We start from the raw sequence: 20,478 nt of genomic DNA, 5'->3' as shown, positions 1-20,478 counted from the left end.
AACAAAGGTCATTGTTCGATCAGTTCTGCCAGTTAAAGCTTGTTTACATTTGTACCAATAGCTGACCATTGATTTGACCGAAGAAAGATTTCAGACTGCTGATTTGATATTTGCCTTCATCCACCCTTAGTGTGCATGCACCAGCTCTGTGTAGTCATTTAGAGAAATCCCTGCCATTCTAATCTGAACAGAAAAACTTTTTTAAAGCAATTATTTGATTTAAATCATGAGTGATGGAAATATCTAACGTTAAAATCATGAACAGAAGTTGTTTTGTGTCAGTATGGCATCTGTCTGCACTAAAAATGTGTATATTTTACATCATGTAACAGTGTAAAGGTATATCATCATATAATAACTATACTAATAATGTAAGGAAGAGCTTAATCATACCAACTAAATTAATTAGTTAATTATGATAGCTATTATAGATACTATATGTAGTAGTGCTATGTGCATTTGTAAATATGGCTGTCTGTGTGAAGCGTATCTAACGTGGCCAATATGTGTGGTGGGGTCTCTTCCCAGACTTGACCTCCTGTGCCCTCATCACCCCTATCCTGCTATCCTTTTCTTTTTTCTCTTTACTTGTTCTCGGCTTGAGCGTCTGGTTCCCAGGCCCTGCTGAAAGCTAGTTTAACACTTTTAACATTCAAGCGTTTGATTTATGTTTGGGGTTTACTGAGGAACTTCATACTTCCAAGTGCCTCGTGTATAAAACTGTGTGTAGTAGCCTACTGCTTCATAGGTATCACATACTGAGAATCACACACTGATCTCCGTTATTGCCCGTCTCTGTGCAGGCCACAATCATGTCTGTGTAGGTGCTCAGCTGGTCGATAGCAGAGCTGAGAACTCGAGATCTCAGAAGTGATGTGCTAGCGTGTTAGAACGCTGTGCCACCTGACCGCCTGACCAGATTCTTCATGAGATGAAAAGAGAACTCGTTTGCTTGTTGTTATATGAAAGAATGATGAAAAGAATGCTGCGAAGGCTTATGTGGATAAAGAAAAAGCTCAGAAATGTGAGTGAACATTATCAGTATCCACACATTAAATTATGTTGGTAGATGCATTAGCCAAGTCAAATACTGAGTACGAGTCCAAGACACAGTGGACCGAGCAAAGCCTCACTCTTGGCACGTCTTCTATCGCGGCCCACCCTAGAATCCTGGGGCACAGCTGGTCTTTTCTTTCACCAGCCTTCTTTATTCCTCAGCCTCATACCTGAAAATGATTCATTCCGCCACTCACCTAAGTCCTTTTAAATTAAATTTCCTGCAACTGCTTGCTAGGGTAGCAGATTGTGGATTAACACTTCTTTAAAATTGGCCTACTCGTTGCGTTAGACCCAAATTTCTGACATTTTTTTGGTAATCAAGGTTAAATATGTGAATTCCGATACTACACTGTATGCCAAAAGTATGCGGACATCTGATCATCCAAAAATCATGGGCATTCATATGGAGTTGTCCACCTTTTGTGACTACTCCACTCTTCTGGGAAAGTCTTTCCACAGGATTTTGGAGTCTGTTGGTTAAACTTTCTGTCCATTTATATTTATAAAGCATTTGTTGGATTTTATGTTTACATTTATGACATTTAGCAGACGCTCTTATCCAGAGCGACTTCCACAGTAAACACCTCCTACTCTAGATTAACTAGACAACAGTCCAAGTATAAGGCATCAGTGTGTAAGCTACATTGTTCTGTAAGTCCTGGGTTCGATTTCCAGGTGGAGCGGTCCAGGTCCTTTCTGTGTGTATTTTGCATGCTCTTTTTGTGTCTGTGTGGGTTTCCTCCTACAATCCAAAGACATGCAAGGGAGATTAATTGGAGAAACAAAATTGTCCATGACTCTGTTTGACATTAAAGACTTGAACTGATGAATCTTGTGTAACCAGTAACTACCTGTCCTGTCATGAATGTAACCTGTGTGGTAAACATGATGTTAAAATCCTATCAAAATAAATAGAAATAAATAATATGCCCTGTATCTGACCCTGACCAAGAAATTAATGTGTTGTACAGAACATGTCCTTGTTAAGCACTTTTCCCGACACTGAAATCAGCCTTTAATGAACATGTTTTACTTGGAATGCTTTTTGGTTAAACCAGGCAGAAAGCCTGGATCCATATTAGTGCAAACATTTACTATTAGTACGTAGTAAATTTTGTCTTGTCATGCTGTGGGTGATATCATAGGCTGGCTAGATATTCTGGGGTTAATCCAAACACATAGCAAATATTATACTCTCTGTACCCACCCTGTTCACTAAACAGTACTTACAAGTTTAAGTCAGTTCTGCTTTCAACTAGCATGTGGAAATGAAACGGCCAACACCAAGTGCACCTTATTGTTCTGCTCTTGCACTATGCTAACTATGCTAACTTAGGCTATTTCGCCATCTAATGGCTAAAGTTATTACATGTATTTGGACTCAAACTAAACTTAACCAAATGCTTGAGCAGACCGTTAAAGGGTTAAGATACCAAAGCCACAAGTTATTAATGACCTTCCAGTTTTTGTATTTTTTGACTTTTTGATAACAGACTGTTTGACACCAACCATGGCTAATAATTCTCATGGCTTAAGAAAGCTTGTGTTCTAAGTCAGTTTTACCACATTAAGTCAGCAGTCTAATACACTACTCCCCTGCTTAGAGCTCGATGTGCTCCAGATGCGATTGAACTCTTTCAAAGAGTCCACCGCTGGTGAGTAAAAAGAAGTAGTCGGTGGTTGCATGCGTGCCGAAGGTGACGTGTACTAGTCTGCGACTCTCAGCCATTCATAAGTAGAGTTAATATACTGTAGATTGTGTGCATTAAATAGATGAAACAATGTAGCGAATGATTCATGTTAGCTTGTTAGCATCTGAGTCAGACAATGATAAAGAAATGCTTGTGTTCCCTGTGTCCATATGGATTTGGTAGATTGGCTACTGTACTGTTGGTTTTCTGTCCAAAGTGCTTTCCTGTACAGGAATTTAAAATGACCAAGCTTGAGCATGAGCCTAGCTAAAATGCTAAGATAAAGCTAAATTACTAAATGCACTAAATTAGGAGCCTTTATCTCTTAGTCCCAAATTGGTCACATTAATTTCTTAGAAACTTCAAGATTCTATTACAAACGTGACATACTGTGAGCATGTAGTAGCCACCTGGATGAGTGGCCGAGGGCCAGGGGCTTATGGGTAACTGTAGTTGCAGTGTATAGGCGTTTTGTGCTGTTTTTGTGAAAGGTGTCTTTGAGATGATAAGGTTTGGGCTGTGGTCTGCTTGAAGCCTATACTTACGACTCAAGCCCATTATTATTAACCAGCTGTAAAACTAGCTGTGATTGGTCATGCATACACAGTCAATTAATGCACACACACATATGTGCATACATAGTAGAGAACTAAAGTAAGCCTTACTAATACTGCATGTCTTTGTGTATTGGTGGAAAGAAAGAAGCCTGTCAGGGTTGGTTTGGCTGTGCTCCAATTTGATCACTTTCAGATAGTATTGGAACACGTCCTTTCACTTGAGCTCATTACCCATAGTGATTTTATCTGCCTAGCCACCTGTCTGTCTGCTCCTCCTTATTCTGCCTCCATATCTCCCACATCATCATCACACACGACATAACACACCTGGTAGATAAGTGTATAATAATTTAATCAGGAATTAAATAATCAGCATGAGAGTGATAAGGTTCATGCAGTGGTTTCAGACAAAATGTATTATGGTCGATGTTATATTATGTCATGTTTGAGTTTATTGTGACATATCAGTGCAGATTTGACGGTCTCAGCTTGTCTTGTCAATAGTTTAGGGTGCTGGTGATATAATAGTGTGTAAAATGTTTTCTTTGCCCACGTAAAGCCCCCTAATACAAGTTGAGCATCTATGGACAATTTAAAGCGGTCAGTTGACCTTCAGCGTATGTTTAGAAGTTACAAGGATTGAACCCAAGATCTTAGAAACCACGTTTTTTGTGTGGTACTCACTTTACCAGCTTTGCCACAATGTCAGCTTGTATCTAAAACTGATTTTTCTATTACCTACCTGATAAAATAGGGCATTTAATGATTGGGCTTTGGGCTATCAACTGAAAGGTTGAGAGTTCGAATCCCAGTTCTGCCATGCAGCCACTTTTGGGCCCTTGAGCAATGCCCCTAAGCCTGTCTGCTCCAGTGGCGCCGTACAATGGCTGACCCTAAGCTCTGACCCCAGCTTCCAAACAAGCGAAGAAAGAATTTGTATATATGACAAATAAAGGCATTACATTTTATTCTATTAATGCCTATGGTTTTGAAATGGGATGTCTCTTAGGCTCATGGTTAGGTGTCCACATACTTTTGGCTCTATACTCATTATGTCTCTGGATGAATCTGTAAATCTGTGAGGACATTACAAATTCTGCTTAATGCATTAAACAGGTGTATGGGAAGAAGGGTATTTCAAGGGTTCCCTAGGAAATGTATTTTACATGGGAAATGAAGCCCAGCTAATGAAGCGCAGCCACCTCAGGCTGATTTCAGATCCCCAGGGGCATGTACTGGTAGCGTGGGACCAAACAGAAAAGTGATAATTTCTCTGATGAGACGGCAACTCTAGATTTTATTACTGCATCACTTTTTAGTCTAGTGTAGTCCATTAGGGGAGGTTGTAATACCATAGGCTGAATAGCTGAGCAAACTGACTTGGAACCGGAACCTACTTATCTTACAGCAATATCTGACTTCACAAATGCTCTGTTAACTAAATAGGCAAAAATTCCTATAGACTCCAAAAGATTTGGTGCTTAAATGCAGAACGAGGGCATCTCCATATTTATGCCCATGGTTTTGAAATAGGACACACTTTTGATGATTTAGTGTAGCTTGTGAAGGATTTTGGATTTAACTATGTAAAAATTACTGTTTATATTGCATTTGATAAAATATGACATCTAATCTCCGGTGGTTTTGACCAAGTCTGAAGTACTGTTTAGCCAAACTGACATCTGGCTCCAAAACTACCACCTGTTGTCCATGTGGTGACCTTTGACTGCATCCAGCTGTGACCCTCAAGGAACATCAGTACAGCTTGCATGTTAACCTAGAATTTTTGTATGCCTCTGAAAGTTGTCATAAATGTGGTAAATATGGGAAGATCATTGTGGAAAAGGTGTTTGCACCATAGTGTGCGCCATATACAAAAATGAATGAAAACATTATGACCACCCTTAAAATGTGCATGACAATGGCTATTTGGTAACAATGGTGCATGTGAGGGTGAGGTATATGTTATATGTTGTTTTGTAACTTATTTATTTAAATATTAAGCCCTGTTTATGTGATGTATGTATTATTTTGGACAGCTCTTTTAATTCAGCCATCAGTGATACAAAGTTTGCTAGTTTTCTGCACATGAGTTAATAATGTTTAAATCATTGTTGCTAACAAAAAAAATCTATTTTCCATTCTACAGGACTTTGATGCCGCTGTATGATCCTGACACCAGTCTCCTCATAGTGTCAGGAAAGGTAAGTTGTGAATTCATGACCATGAGCTTGTTGGACGTTCTGGTCCAAAACCATGCACCTTAATAGGTTGGACCCTGGAGCCTGACTAGAAATTCATGTCACAATTTATCCCTAAGGTCATTAGTAATGTAATGTCAGGGCTTTGTGCAAACCACAGGAGTTCCTCCACACCAAACTAGTTCTAAAAATCTTAATGGACCTCACTTTATTGTGGCTAAAATGTCTTAACTCAATAGTTAGAAAGGGTGTCCACATACTTTTGGCCATACAGTATATTAGATTTTTTTTATTGTTACTTTTTATTTCGATTAACATTACTCTAATTTTGTTGTGTTAATCAGGGAGACAGTGTTATCGACTGCTATGAGGTGACCACAAGTGAGCCTTTCCTTTCACAAGGTAAAACTGGAGTCATTGTAAACACTTTCTGTATATTTACTATTTACAAAAAGAACAAATCCACCCGAAAGCATTTGATTATACTATACCCCTGTATAGACCTTCAGTCTCTCTCATGGTCTTTCTCTATTACAGTGAGTCACTGCCTGAGTGATGCTTCAACACGTGGCATCGCCATGGTTCCCAAGTTGGCGCTGGACGTAAGTTGCTGTGAAGTGCTGCGGGTGATGCAGCTGACCGACAACTTTATCATCCCCATCAGCAACCAGGTCCCCCGCAAGGTAAGATTTGTAAACTCAACAACTCTAAAATACACAGGAATACACAGACAAATTCAGTTGGCCGCCGTATAGTAAACAATCAGACAGGCGTCTGTGTACAGGTGCTATGTCTATATATAGACTATGTCTGAGGTAGTATGAGGTAGGGGGCTGGCCGAGGCCCCATGATGGCTTGTCGTTCAGTCTGGGGTGTGTTAGTGCATTGTGCCGGACACACAGTGACCCCGATACTGGATAATAAGGTGGTAAACCATGAAAATGAAATGAAGTGATGTGTTCCAATAATTTACATTTGCGGAAATAATTAAAATTGCCATGTCATGTGTTTCATTTGACCTCTACTGTACACATTATACATTTACACATTTATCTGTGTGTGTGTATTGACAGGCTGGGCAGGACTTCCATGCTGACCTGTATCCAGATACTGTGGGACATACAGCAGCTATGACAGCAGATGAATGGTGGAATGGAGGGAACAAACAAGTAAGGACCGTCTCCACTACTGAATGTACAGAAATGCATCCTTAAATAAAAGAAAAATGTTTTAAGCAATTTGTGTTTAATCAGTCACCAGACATTGTTATTATTTGACCTACATTTTCCTTGATTTACTACAGGTGGAAAAAGTCAGCCTTAACCCGGACAAAAGACCTACTCAGGTCTCAGCAAAGGAGCTGCTTCGCGGCAAAAGTAAAGAGGTCTGAAACACAAAAGCAGTTTTTATCAATAGCCAAAAGCACAGTGCAAAAATGACATAGAGTAAATACAGTCATATAAAATATTAAATGATAATATTATTAACTAAAAGCATAAAAAACAAAAAAACGGTGATTTAGAACTTTTTGTTTTAATAATTTTACTGTTTTTTACTGTCTACAGCCTATAACATTATTAAAAGATTCAGAAAAATCCAGTTTGTGAGGCTAAAAACAATTTAAAAAAACTAACCACTGTAGAATTTTGAGGAGAAGAGAAATTGACTAGAACCGATTATTTTTAATTCGTCACGCTGCCTTTCTTTTTCCCCTCAGGACCCTTCAACCTCCAGCAGTGTCCTGAGCACTCCCAGCAGCAGTGTGGCTCCATCCCGCTCCCCTTCCTCCACCAGTGGCCTGTCCTCTGGTTTCCTCCCTAGCCCCAGCCAGAGTTCCAGGGCCATTCAGAGCATGCTGGGTAATTTTAACCTCCTTCTTGTTTTTCAAGCCTTTATATTGTTGCTGCGCCAACACTTGTTTGTTTCCTCTCTTGCAGGCCCGAGTTCAAAGTTCCGTCATATTCAGGGGACTGTTCTTCATCGGGACACTCATTTCACCAACCTGCGGGGCATGAGTCTGACCACGCCTGGCGAGTGTGATGGCTTCTGTGCCAATGGGCAGAGAGTGGCAGTGCCTCTGGCTATCGCAGGAGGGCAGATTGCTGTGTTTGAGGTACAACAATTCAATCATATCAGGGGCATTACGGTGGCATATCAGTGGGTAGCACCCTTGCCTTACAGCAAGAAGGTTCTGGCTTTGATTTCAAGGTGGAGCAGTCCAGGTCCTTTCTGTGTGGATTGTGCATGTTCTCCCCTGGGTGGGTTTCCTCAGACATGCAAGTGCAAGTGAGGTGAATTGGAGATACAAAATTGTCCATGACTGTGTTTGACATTAAAACCTTGAACTGATGAATCATGTGTAATGAGTAATTAGCTGTCCTGTCATAAATGTATCCAATGTGTGTAAAACATGACGTTAAAATCCTAATAAACAAATTAATACTCTTACATTCCTGAATATTGTAGCTCTCTCAGCCTGGGAAGCTTCCAGATACAGCACTGCCCACCATTCAGAACTCGGTTAATGTGGCAGACTTCTGCTGGGACCCTTTTGACCCTCACAAGCTGGTTGTTGGTAAGCAGGCTTTAGACGCATACAGTTAGACATTAAGGTTTCTTTTCCCTGTAACAGAGAAGTGAAGTGCTAATTCACACCCTCTCTTAATAGCTGGTGATGATGCCAAGATTCGTGTCTGGAAGGTTCCAAAAGGAGGACTAGTGGAGACGCTGACTGAACCAGAGTGTGTTCTGCAGGGTAAGACCTGACCCCTTACTTTAAAATATTTAATTGTCCTTGTTTTCGGAATGATCTTGACTTCTTTCCAATCTCAGGACACACTGAAAAAATCTACTCTATTAAGTTCCACCCACATGCATCGGGTCTGCTGGCGTCCTCATCGTACGACATGACGGTGCGTCTGTGGAACCTGGAAACTGGGAAAGAAGTCAAGAAACTGAGTGGACATCAGGATCAGGTGATATATTGTTTGGAATGATTGGCAGAACAAGACTCTCTTGCATTATTTTGTCTATTGAAATTGTATTTTATTGGGGCAATCAGGTAGCCCATTACTGCTGGTTGTATTGTGTCTGAGGCAGGGTATTTTAGAAAAAGTGCTTTTATTTGTCATATATACAGTAGAATTAAATTATTTTTACTTTTTTTTGGAAGCTGGGGTCAGATCACAGGGTTAGCTACTGTACGGCGCCCTTGGCCTTGCACAAGGGCCCAACAGTGGCTATATGGCAAAGCTGGGATTTGAGACCACATTCTTCTGATTGCTAGTCCAAAGCTATCCCACAATGCTAACATTGTGTTTTATCGATGCCGTACTATTGCAACCTCAGCTGTCTGGTTGAGGCACCTGCACTAGTGGTGTGGTGTTCAAAGTGTAGCTCTCCATGTGCAGTATGGCTCTCTGTGAGACTCGGCCCCTGGCAGGTGAAAAGATGTGGCTGCCAGCTGTGTGATAGTCTCAGCTCTCCTCAGGTAGTGCAGGGATGATACAAGAGGCATAGAATTGTAATTTGAAATAGCCAATGATTAGATAAGTAAAAAAAGATGAGTAAAAAACATCAACAAGTTGTTATGATTGGCTACAGCTGGTTACTTTTCTGATTCCATATAAATGGGGCTTGTTTAACTGTATCCAAAATGAAAAAATCCTCAAAGCCCTCACCCTAATCCTGTCACCTTATGCAGTTTATCCTCTGCTCCAAAATCAGCACATTATATCTTAAGTAAATTGTGTTGATGATTACATGGTCTAATAAAAAAAGCTAAATTAAGGGTTTATTTCGTGGCCATGTACCTATCATCTGTCCCCAGATATTTGGAATGGCTTGGAGTCAAAATGGCAAGTTGTTGGCTACTGTGTGTAAAGATGGGAAAGTGCGTCTGTATGACCCACGTAAATCTTCTGAACCTATTCAGGTGAGTACTTCACATGTCATTTTGCTAATTAAAGCATTGTTTACCCTAGTGAAGCATTTTCACCCTTTCATCTTATCCTGTAGGAAGGTCCAGGGCCGGAGGGTCACAGAGGGGGCCGGGTAGTCTGGGTGTGTAATGACCAGTACCTGATGGTGTCAGGATTTGACAGGTAAGCTATAGCTCAATCTATAATGAACAGTTTGAACTGGTATGTTTACATATCAGTTGATGTCATTTTATTTTATTTCCCTGCAGTCGCAGTGAGAGACAGCTGTACCTGTTCTCCTCTGGATCTTTGGCCTCTGGACCGGTGGCTAATACACCTGCTGATGTGTCACCCTCGACCCTTATTCCATTTTATGACCCGGACACCAGTCTTGTCATTCTCACAGGAAAGGTTTCTGATCCATTTCTTCATAATACACAGATAAGCAGATTGTATGTACTGCTTTTATACTAATACTTATATTATTCCTTTTCCTGTAAGGGAGACACACGTGTGTATATCTATGAGATTACACCAGAAGCGCCCTACTTCATGGAGTGCAGCAGTTTTAACTCTTCTGAGCCACACAAGGTACTAAGAAATGTCCACCAAATAATTTCTCATTGCATCTGTGACCGCCATCTGCTTTTACATTGTTTTATTGCACTTTGTTTAAGGTACATGGCCATTTTATATGTAACATGCAACCCAATCTAACATAAAGTGCCCAAACTGTCATGTATACCTAGTGTTTAACTTTGGTAGATGCTCCTAACGCTGTTCTCCTGTATGAAATCAGGGTTTGTGCTTTTTGCCGAAGACCATGTGTGATGTGCGTGAGGTAGAGGTGGCCAGAGCCATTCGACTCAGCAAGACCACTATTGAACCGGTGGCCTTTAAAGTGCCCCGTGTGAAGGTGAGTTACCTCAGTAGTGAGTTTTTGGTACAACACTGTCACCTAGTGTCAGTGTAGTGTAATTCCAGTACAGGCTGTTTAGAATGTGAAAAAAAATACATTACAAACTGTCCAGATGTCTAGGGCTAAGGTAAATGGTTTGTATGAAGACATGATTACCTAGGTCAATTTTAGTAGCTCCAATTAACCTGGCCTTATGTTTTGGTACTGTAATGTTTTTCTTTATCTTGGTACAACACTGCCACCTAGTGCCAGCACAGTGTGATGCGTATCATTCCAGTATAGGCTGCTCAGATTGTTTGCAACGTTACAGCAGCTTTCAAGAATATAGAGATATAAAAGTGTTTATACATATATTTAAAAAATAGAAATGTAAAGATATATAAAAGATATAAAATACAAAAAATAACAGTCTTTAAAGAAGTTTAACAAATATTGCAGTGAAAGGTATTGCCCAAAGTTTAACAAATGTTGCACTGTTTTTAAAAAGGTATTGCACATGGTTCAAGTTCACTTCTAATAAGTGCAGATATAAAACCATATAATCATTGTGATGATGTATATACATATATATATATATATATGTTTGTGTGTGTGGTGGATACAATTGAAGTCCATCATAGGGTAAATACACACATACACACGCACCTAGGGCAATTTGAGTAGCTCCAGTTAACCTGAAAAAAAAATTATATATATATATATATGTGTGTATGTGTGTGTGTGTATACACACATGCATCTAGAATGTATGTATGTATGTATATATAGATAGATGTATAGGTATAATATATCTATATTACATATAGATATAATATATGGATATTTTGTGGATACGATTCACTGGGCAGTCAGGTTACCAGTCCATTACAGGGCACACACACACATGCACCCAGGGCAATTTTTGTAGCTCCAGTTAACCTGACTGCATGTCTTTACACTGTGGGAGGAAACCGGACCACCCGGAGGAAACCCACAAGGACACGGTGACAACATGCAAAATCCACACAGAAAGGATTCAGATCACTCCACCTGGGAATCAAACCCAGGACCTCTTGTTGTGAGGCAACAGTGCTATACAGCAACATAGATTAGTTACCTGGAGGTGTCAATAAAATCTGTTAATTAGTCAGCTCTCCTTACGTGGTGCAGAAAGAGTTCTTCCAGGATGATGTGTTCCCTGAGACAGCAGTGTGGTGGGAGTCAGCTCTGAATGCTGCTTCCTGGCTCTCTGGTTCTGATGGACAGCATCGCAAGATCAGCCTGCACCTTAAAGACATGATCCCTGGTACTGCTGCACATCCTTATCAATTTAAATAAATCTGTTTTAAACTGGACTATATCTGGGCTGATGAGTTTGTCTTGTTACCTTGACAGTGAGTGAGGCTCCTAAGGAAGCTCCGGTGAGAAAGTACCTTCCTTCTTCTGTGTATCTCGAGGAGAAGACTGATGAACAGAAGAAAGAGGAGGTATTAAGAGTTGGGCACCTGATTGCTAGCAGTAGGCTCTGTTGGAGTCCTTGTGACACGTTGTTGTGGGTTTGTGTCTTTCTTAGCTTTTGACTGCCATGGTGGCTAAGCTGGGGAACAGAGAAGATCCATTGCCACAGGAGTTATTCGAGGGTGTGGATGAAGACGAATGGGTAAGAAGACTCTCAACAAAAGGACAGGGATGGGTGGTAGTTATGCTAACTTAGAACCTGTTGTATTTTAATTCAAAGTACTACTCTGTCATTTGCGTTTCACGGTTTTAGGAAAATAACACAATTTACATCAGGGGTTATGTCTTTTTCCCCTCAATTCCAATTCCTTTGCTGCTTGCACCACCCCCACATTTGCCTAGGAGGGTCACAGACTAGCATCTTTCCCCTTTGGCATGTGTAAGGTCGCTGGCCGCATAACACTATGCCTTATGTATGTGGTCACTATTTTCTTTAAGGCCTCTACCCAACAGCAGAACTTGCTGTTGCAGCAACAATGATGAGCGACCATATCCAACCTTATGTTTGTTTTTAAACACTACCAATTTAAGTCTGGTGTGTTAAATGCCTGGCTAGACTGGCAGCACAACTGAGACTTGAAATCAAGAGTTCTAACTTTCTGCACTATTGGGCTAGCATATTAGACTGCTGTGCCATCCAGCTCCCCACCTACTCGCGTAAGTTTAAGCCGTTAAACAATTAGGGCTAGCTGGCTACACCAGGCAGGCCAGAGCTTACTCCCATATAAGAACATTTTGTTCGTATCAGGTTTTAAAGATATAATACTTAAATTGATAAAAATCTTGCTGTATGTTAACACAGTGTTTTTCTTTGATTTTCAGGATGACTAGTGAAAGCCTTTACTCAGACCAGCCAAGGTGCCAACGATCTAAGTGATTCGACATGCCATTCCTGAGTGCCAATCTGTATTGCACACTCCAATACACTCACTCACATCTACTGTTTCTGATTTAAATATATGTTTATGTTTTTTATGGATCAATGCTTATTCTTGGTTAGATATTCACTTGTTTGAATGCTTAGTATGGTGAAATGTATGATCATGTTATCAGTACTACAAAATCTACACTTTGTTTCCATTTATGATATTAACAAATCTGCAAAAGGTTAAGAATGCTCTTAAGAGGAACAGTCACTTAGTCAAACAATACTACATTCTTACAGTGAGCTGATAGCAGTGTCACCCTTATATAGTGCTGACTTTCAAGCACTGTCTATAACAGTTATCCAAACCTTTTCAAAAGGGACTTACCTTTTGCATTTATTAGCACAACCAACCGACTACAAAAGCTTCCACGCTCCACAATTAAGTTTGTATTCATTCACAACCATTTAATTAAAAATGCAAATGTAAGCCAATGAGAGGGTTGAAATTCTTCAGCAGCTATGAAGTGCTGGATGGCAGCCTGAATAGTCCAAAACAGAAAGTTCAAAACATAGATCTGACTGAACTTTTGGAGATATTCCTGTGTTGTGTGGAGTGTCGGGTAAATGTAATCATAGATCGCTCTGCTACATCTGGAGAATCAGAACACATTATGCCAGCCCTTTACTCTGCGATCCAGAGTTTGAATCCTTAGCATTTATATTACATTTACATTTTGGCATTTAGCAGACGCCTTTATCCAAAGTGACTTACATTACAGTATACAGTTTACAATTGAGGGTTAAGGGGCTTGATCAAGGGCCCAACAGTAGCAACCTGGCAGTGGTGGAGCTAGAACCAGTGACCTTCGGATTACTAGTCCAGTACCTTAACCACTAGATTACAGCTTGAATTTCTTAGCGATGCTGTGAGACGGTCGGGTGTCTTCATACGACCCACTATAACCCTGATAATGATTTTCAATAACAGAATGAAGCTAAATGTGACTGTTCCCTTTTCACTGTTTCCAGGACTGCATGTTTTCCTGGTGTTAGCAATCATTCATGCACCTGTTTAGGACAAATCATACACTTCTGATGGTTTGCTAGTCAAAGGTTAGACTAACTTAGTACCTGTTAATGTATCTTTCAGGTTTTGTGGTTTATATGCATCGGTGCATCATGTGGTTCTTGTATAGATAGAATTAGGAACTTTGTATTATTTTAGACTGTATAACTGGAACCAGGCGCTCGGGTGACGCAGAGCTAAATTGCTTAAACCCACTATAAGCCAGTTGGGCGTCTACATACAGACACGATTGTCTGACTGGAGGCGGGATGAATAACTGGATTGAAAAACTGGAACCTACAGACCGTCTGCACCTTACAGACAGTAATCAGATTTCTTGAATGAAAAACGTTCTCGATACTTTTGTTCCTCAGTCGACTTTCCCAACAGTATTATGAGCAATCATTACAAGTGTTCAGGTCTCTCACATAATGCAACAACAATCTGCTCATGTTTACATGTGACACAAAATGTATTGCATGTTAACCAGGCATGTACAGCATTAGCAGACACCTTTATTCAAAACAACTTACAATCTTGACTGAATACAATTCAAGTAATTGAGGGTTAAGAGTCTTGCTCAGGAGCTCAACAGTGCCAATTTGGAGGTGGTGGGGCTTTGCTCCATTAACCCTTTGGTCAACGGGTACCTTAAGTTCTGACCTACCACTGCACATGTTATCTGGCCAGGACTGTCTAAACATTTGCAAAGAAAAAGACTGCACAAACTTAATGTTTTAATATAATCAGTGTCAATATTCTCTGGGATGTCCCTTAACTTGATTTTTACTTTTTATACCTTGGAGGCAACAGGGTTGCTCTTGTTTTCTCTTTACAGTCAATCTGTCTTATGAGATTGTTGCTTTGTAATAAAACATTTTCCAAGTTTGTCCAGTGAAAACTTTTTTTGAGATTTTTGCCTAGTTCTACCTTTATTTTGCATTGGTTTTATTTGTACTAGTGCTGGGAACAACATTTGTGCAATCAAGAATTATCTTTCTATTGTTGGTACATTAGGTAGACATAGTGTTAGTGCTGTTAAAGCTAATTCTGGTTCGTTGGAGGTAAAATCTTGGTTAGAAGTGCATTTAGCAATGTTTGTTATAACAGCACTTATAGCGTTCCTCATCAGTGGTATAAGGTTATAATGAACTTTTTTTATTAACTAACAAACATGAATAACATAGTAATAACATAGCTATAATTTTATTGTTAATACTTTACAGCAGCAGTCCCCAACCTTTTTTGCACCACAGACCGGTTTCATATAAGATATAATTTCACGGACTGGCTTGGGGAGGGAGGATTTAAAATAGTGTAACTATAGAATGGCAAGTCAGTGTAAATCCTATGGGTTTTTTTCGCCGCAACGAGACGCTTCTCCTACCTAGTGGTGATAAGACAATAACACCCGAAGAGTTTTGGAAATTTAATTGCTTGTTGTAGCGATCTCTAATTATTTATTCTTTCTGTGCGACCCAGAAATTAATGACCCCCGGACTGGTACCGGTCCGTAGCCCGGTGGTTGTGGACCACTGCTTTACAGTATTGCTATTATTGTTGTGTTTAATAATAATAATAATAATAATAATTGATTTACTATTTCAGTTTTTAAATTTATTTTATTATATACAGAGAGTACAATTATTTTAAAATTTAAAATAATATAATAGTTCTAATTATTATTAAAATGGTTTTAAGAGATAAATTATTTTTTTAAGATTTATTGCTGTTTAGCATTTTTAAACATTTTGTTTTGCATTTATTATTGTATAATTTAAATGTGTATTATTTTAAATGTATCAGTCATATTATTAAGGTTTTGTTTATTATTTTTTATAATAATAATAGATAATCATATTATTTACTTTAGGCTATTTTTATATTATAAAGTATAATATAGGATGTCTATTAATTATTTATTAATAATAATGAATATAAAAGCATTTTTATTCGCTAAACCATTTACAGCATGCGTTGCAGTTACAGTGACTGACAGTAGGTGGCGCTACTGCTCAGAGCGCTGTTCTCTAAAACTAGCGTGTGATTCCTCCAGCCACTAGATGGCAACATAGTGCGTCATAAGCAGAGACACGTGACTTTTCTTCTGCTCCGTACTGCGCTGTGGCCTCCAGCTGCATCACCTTGATGGAAGTCCATGTGAGAGATCAGTTCGGTTCATCCTGAGAGAGAGAAGCTTCTGCTCCTCATTATTATTACTGCTGATAATCACAGCTCAGTAATGGTGAGTCTTTTACACGTGTATTTATTTTATATAAAGAATTATGAGCTGAATGAGTGAAGGATGAGAACAGAGAGTGTCAGACAGCATTCTCACTCTTATACAACAACCTCTTACTTTCACTTCTAATCACTGTTTAATAATCTGAGCTCTGTGTTTACATCTTACTTACTAACTACATCAATACAACATACAGCAAATCTTTAAATTAGCGCTTATAACCACAGTGACACAGTTTGTGTTTGCTGGGGTTTTAATAGAAGCCTTGTGTTACCTATTGCTGGTATCTTTGGACTAAAACTGAAGAAAATGTTATTAGAATGTAATTTCTTGGTTATGTTGGTACCAACCCACAGGGTACAAATCAGTTATTATGCCCCATACTGCAGGTACAACATGTTGGTATCAACCTTTCTTTAAAACCTCATTGCTGGGCAGTGGTAGCTCTGTGGTTAAGATACTGGACTAGTAATCACAAGGTTGCCAGTTCAAGCCTCACCACCACTGTTGGACTCCTGAGCAAGGTCTTTAATATGTATTCAGTCATAATTGTAAGTTGCTTTGGATAAAAGTCTCAGCCAAATGTTGCAAATGTAAATGCATTGAGGTAGTGTGTTTGTTGGGGAGTGACTTCAACCCAACATCATATAAGATAAAGGTGCAGCTATGTTGGGAATATGGTCTGAACACTTTGCTCAGAGAGTACTTTCATTTATACAGTCATATATACAGCAGGTAGTTGCGACTACACACTCTGTTGACCTGTACACATGAAGATGGGACTACTTTTAAAACATAATTTGTCATCTGATTGAACAGGGACATGACTGCTCTTTATTCAACATTTCAGCCTTCTGATGTACACTGATGAAAGACCTGTTTGATTTCCATGCACAGCCTACAGTCTAGCATAGATAGATAGATAGATAGATAGATAGATAGATAGATAGATAGATAGATAGATAGATAGATAGATAGATAGATAGATAGATAGATAGATAGATAGATAGATAGATAGATAGATAGATAGATAGAATATGATATGGTAATTCTCTCAAACCTTTATTTTGTAAATCTAAACACATTTACAATTTCATGCCTACACCACACTCAACAGGCTGAGACAGAGCCATGTTTCCACTGTATTACATAACTTTTTTGTATACATACATTTTTTAAATAATTTGAGAACTGAGGATAGAAACTGTAGCAGTTTTGCATGTGAACTGTTTGCAAATAGTTCACTGGCACTGTTGTCTAATTCTTCTAATCATTATATGCTATATATGCTATACATTTGTATAGAAATGTGGTTTTAATATTATTTAATGTAATTCGGTCATAGGAAAGGACTATATTAATAAAGTAACCCAGACCAAGCACCTCTGCCAACCCTCTTACACAATACTCCATATTTAAACATATCTAGTTGAAGCTTTCTGAACTATATAATTTTTGGCAACAAGCCCCATCAAATAACCATAACAAATTCAGATATCTATTCAGTTCTGTTGTTTTCTTGCTTAATTGTTTTCGTTATTGGCCTGGTTCACCAACAACATTCCAAAACCTCCCAAAGGTCCACAAAAATAGAATCATATAATGTACTTGTAGTCAATACGCTTGTAATTCCTTTTTTTCAGGCAAAGTATCTAGCACAGATTGTGGTGATGGGAGTGCAAGTGGTGGGCCGAGCATTCGCTCGTGCTTTACGTCAGGAGTTTGCAGGTTTGTTATTTCATTGAGCCATTTACAAATCCTAACACTTAGAAACAAATTAATTCAGCACTAATAGGTTAAACTGTAGCCAGTATTAACTGTAACTGTATCTGTAGCCAGCCAGGCTGCAGCCAGTGCCAGAGGGAGAGCAGGCCAGCAGTCGGCTGCGACGTCTAGCTTTACTGGAATGAGCCTGCAGGAAGCACAGCAGATTCTCAACATATCAACACTGAACCCAGAGGAAATTCAGAAGGTATGCTCACCAGCAGTATTCTAAAGCAGGTTCACTAATCTAAAGCTTTTGCACATCTTCAATCAGGCTAAATTGTGAAAACAGATTACATTTAAAATTGATTAAATAAAAATAAATTATAAATGGTTTAAATCTCCAGCCCTAAAGATTATAATCTGTACAAAGTTTCACATAATGAGTCTTAATGTATAAAATCAGGCACAACCTAATCTCACCAAGTAAAACTGATATTCCTCCTCTTCACAGAATTACGAGAATTTATTTAAAGTGAATGAAAAATCTCAAGGTGGCTCCTTCTACCTGCAGTCTAAGGTAAGTCAAGCCAGCACAGTCATTCATAAATGAACCATTAATGCTTTCTGTAGTTAATATAATAATTTAAAAAAAGCATAAGAACGGCCAGGCATCTACTGTAGATACATACAGACATGAGTAGCTATATCTGAGGGAGTTAGTTGGCCAAGGCCCTGTAATGAATGAATGGTGTCCTGTCCAGGTGTGCGTTTAAGGACTCTGGGTAAACCGGACCCACATTATAAAACAATAAATGTAATTACAACAATATGTTTATCTGTGCAACTCCACGCCAAGATCATTTAGAAGTAACAGGCTTTTAAGTGCTTGGGTGCCGCAGCAGTGTAAGGCAATACCACACCACAGGTAGTCTCAAGACCTCTATTAAATCTGCTTACTGAAGGCCAGATTTATAGATTATTTCAATGTATGTAGATCCAGTGATGTTGACTCCTATGTGCTGGTTAATAAATCTGGAAATCTATGAATCTGAAAAAGTGTTTGCTGTTTTGCAGGTGGTAAGAGCCAAAGAGCGTCTGGATGAAGAGCTCACAATTCTGAATGAGAATAAACCACATGAGCAGAAAGAGCAGCAACAAACATGAGTTTGGAATTATCATCTCTCCCCTCTCCCTACCCGTCCACTGTAAATAGTCCTAGTTATGTTCAATAAAGCTTTTTCCTTTTAATTATTATCTGTTAGTCATTTCATCTCTGTGAGTCATACAGATTAATCAAGATGGTTAATAAATGTGCTGAACTTTATTATTGTAGTGGGTTCTTCATTAGGGGTGGTTCAACTTTTTGCACCCAGACACCTTTGTGTTAAATCAAATCTGCTGACCTGTAGGTATGCATCACAATTTTGTTGAAGCTTTGGCCAGTTTATATTATGCAGGGCACATTTTTGTGTGTTGTATCAATCCTAATTTTTAACCCTAATTTTAGCAGCAGGTCAAAGGCATTTAGCTGATGTTTTTATCCCGAACGATTTATAACTGATTGTATACAGTTCAAGCGATTGAGGCATGAGGGCCTTGCTCAAGGGGCCAAACGTTGGCAACTTGGCAGTGGTGAGGCTTGATTCAACAGCCTTCCATTCACTGATCCAGTACCTTTCCAGCTAAACTATCACTTCTTTTAAATTTAAATTAGTGAATCAGTTCCCCCTACATTTGAATCAGTGATTGAGAATTATTTGTAACTAATAACTTCTGTATCAAAATAATATCTTGTGTAATAAAATGACTAAGGATGACTTTAAGAACCATGAATTTACACAACAGCCTTTCAAAAACATTTAATGTGTAATAGACAAAAAAAGATTTCACCTCACTGGTTCCATGCTGTTATAGATTGTGGTAAAAATTCCATTTTGTTCACCCAAAGTTGGCATGAAAATGGGAAAAAAAACTCTTAAGAAGCTCAATATATCAAATGCAACTTTATTAAACATTTTTCATTGACATCGATATCAACATCGTAATAAAATTCCTCTAAAACGGGAGCACACACCTATGTTGTACCAATTGGAGACCTTCTGCATGTTCAGATTCAGAACATGATGCCAGGAAAAATATATATTTATATTTTTTTCATATACTGTATTTGTACTTATACATTTCACGTAAGATAAAAAGGCACTTGGAAAAAAAATGAAAATACTGATATTACAATTTCAATGTGCAAAAACAAAAGGAAACTTATACAGGCCAATTTTGGCCATAGTCTTACATTAACCCTTTAAGCACCACTGTGGCTTTAAATTTCTTTTTAATTAAACATTTAACAGGGACATAAATTCAAGTGTTATTTCAAAGTGACCGATTTTCCAACAAGAAAGTGGTGCTTTTTTGTACCGTATATTTTCAGCTGTCAGAACACTGACAGAAGTGCTTAAATGCATTGAACATTTCAGTAAAATATTAATGACAACACTGTACCAGGCATTTCCATTATTACTAATGTTTCTCATTTACCAAAAATCTGATTTATCTGCTTCTCCAGAGTGCTCAAAGGGTTAATGAGTCAAACAGCTTATTTGATACTTGGTTGATGTAGACCCTGAAGGGTCTATGTCATTATTAGCTTTCTCACACATGAACCAGCATCTGAAAAGACACAGAGAGCAAATGAGGGTGAAGAGAAGAAACCAAGTGGCCCCTTATAAGACTGAAATTCTGTGCTAACACA

The 20,478-nt window shown here is 38.8% G+C and overlaps 2 protein-coding genes across 2 annotated transcripts in view; both read left to right on the top strand.

The window, feature by feature from the left end:
- The window catches only part of coro7 (coronin 7), a 126,816-nt gene extending 112,151 nt beyond the window's left edge, over window positions 1–14,665 (top strand). Inside the window, exons 10-28 of the mRNA XM_063018439.1 lie at window positions 5,457–5,511; window positions 5,853–5,910; window positions 6,046–6,191; window positions 6,582–6,677; window positions 6,812–6,892; window positions 7,226–7,367; window positions 7,446–7,621; window positions 7,975–8,083; window positions 8,177–8,263; window positions 8,341–8,483; window positions 9,338–9,442; window positions 9,526–9,611; window positions 9,698–9,839; window positions 9,930–10,019; window positions 10,228–10,344; window positions 11,496–11,631; window positions 11,721–11,812; window positions 11,899–11,985; window positions 12,666–14,665. Coding sequence (XP_062874509.1) covers window positions 5,457–5,511; window positions 5,853–5,910; window positions 6,046–6,191; window positions 6,582–6,677; window positions 6,812–6,892; window positions 7,226–7,367; window positions 7,446–7,621; window positions 7,975–8,083; window positions 8,177–8,263; window positions 8,341–8,483; window positions 9,338–9,442; window positions 9,526–9,611; window positions 9,698–9,839; window positions 9,930–10,019; window positions 10,228–10,344; window positions 11,496–11,631; window positions 11,721–11,812; window positions 11,899–11,985; window positions 12,666–12,674 — 1,957 coding nt within the window. The 3' untranslated portion in view covers window positions 12,675–14,665. The remainder of the gene's footprint in view (window positions 1–5,456; window positions 5,512–5,852; window positions 5,911–6,045; window positions 6,192–6,581; window positions 6,678–6,811; window positions 6,893–7,225; window positions 7,368–7,445; window positions 7,622–7,974; window positions 8,084–8,176; window positions 8,264–8,340; window positions 8,484–9,337; window positions 9,443–9,525; window positions 9,612–9,697; window positions 9,840–9,929; window positions 10,020–10,227; window positions 10,345–11,495; window positions 11,632–11,720; window positions 11,813–11,898; window positions 11,986–12,665) is intronic.
- Window positions 14,666–15,884: 1,219 nt separating this feature from the next.
- pam16 (presequence translocase associated motor 16) lies at window positions 15,885–18,974 on the top strand. Its single transcript, XM_063018441.1, has 5 exons — window positions 15,885–16,022; window positions 17,663–17,747; window positions 17,855–17,991; window positions 18,238–18,303; window positions 18,801–18,974. The coding sequence occupies exons 1-5, from the start codon at window positions 16,020–16,022 to the stop codon at window positions 18,888–18,890; spliced, it is 381 nt and encodes a 126-aa protein (XP_062874511.1). The 5' UTR covers window positions 15,885–16,019; the 3' UTR covers window positions 18,891–18,974.
- Window positions 18,975–20,478: the final 1,504 nt, after the last annotated feature.

This window comes from Trichomycterus rosablanca, chromosome 22 (assembly GCF_030014385.1).
Source record: "Trichomycterus rosablanca isolate fTriRos1 chromosome 22, fTriRos1.hap1, whole genome shotgun sequence".
NCBI classification, from domain to species: Eukaryota; Metazoa; Chordata; class Actinopteri; order Siluriformes; family Trichomycteridae; genus Trichomycterus; species Trichomycterus rosablanca.
This window is presented reverse-complemented; position numbering and strand designations above follow the sequence as displayed.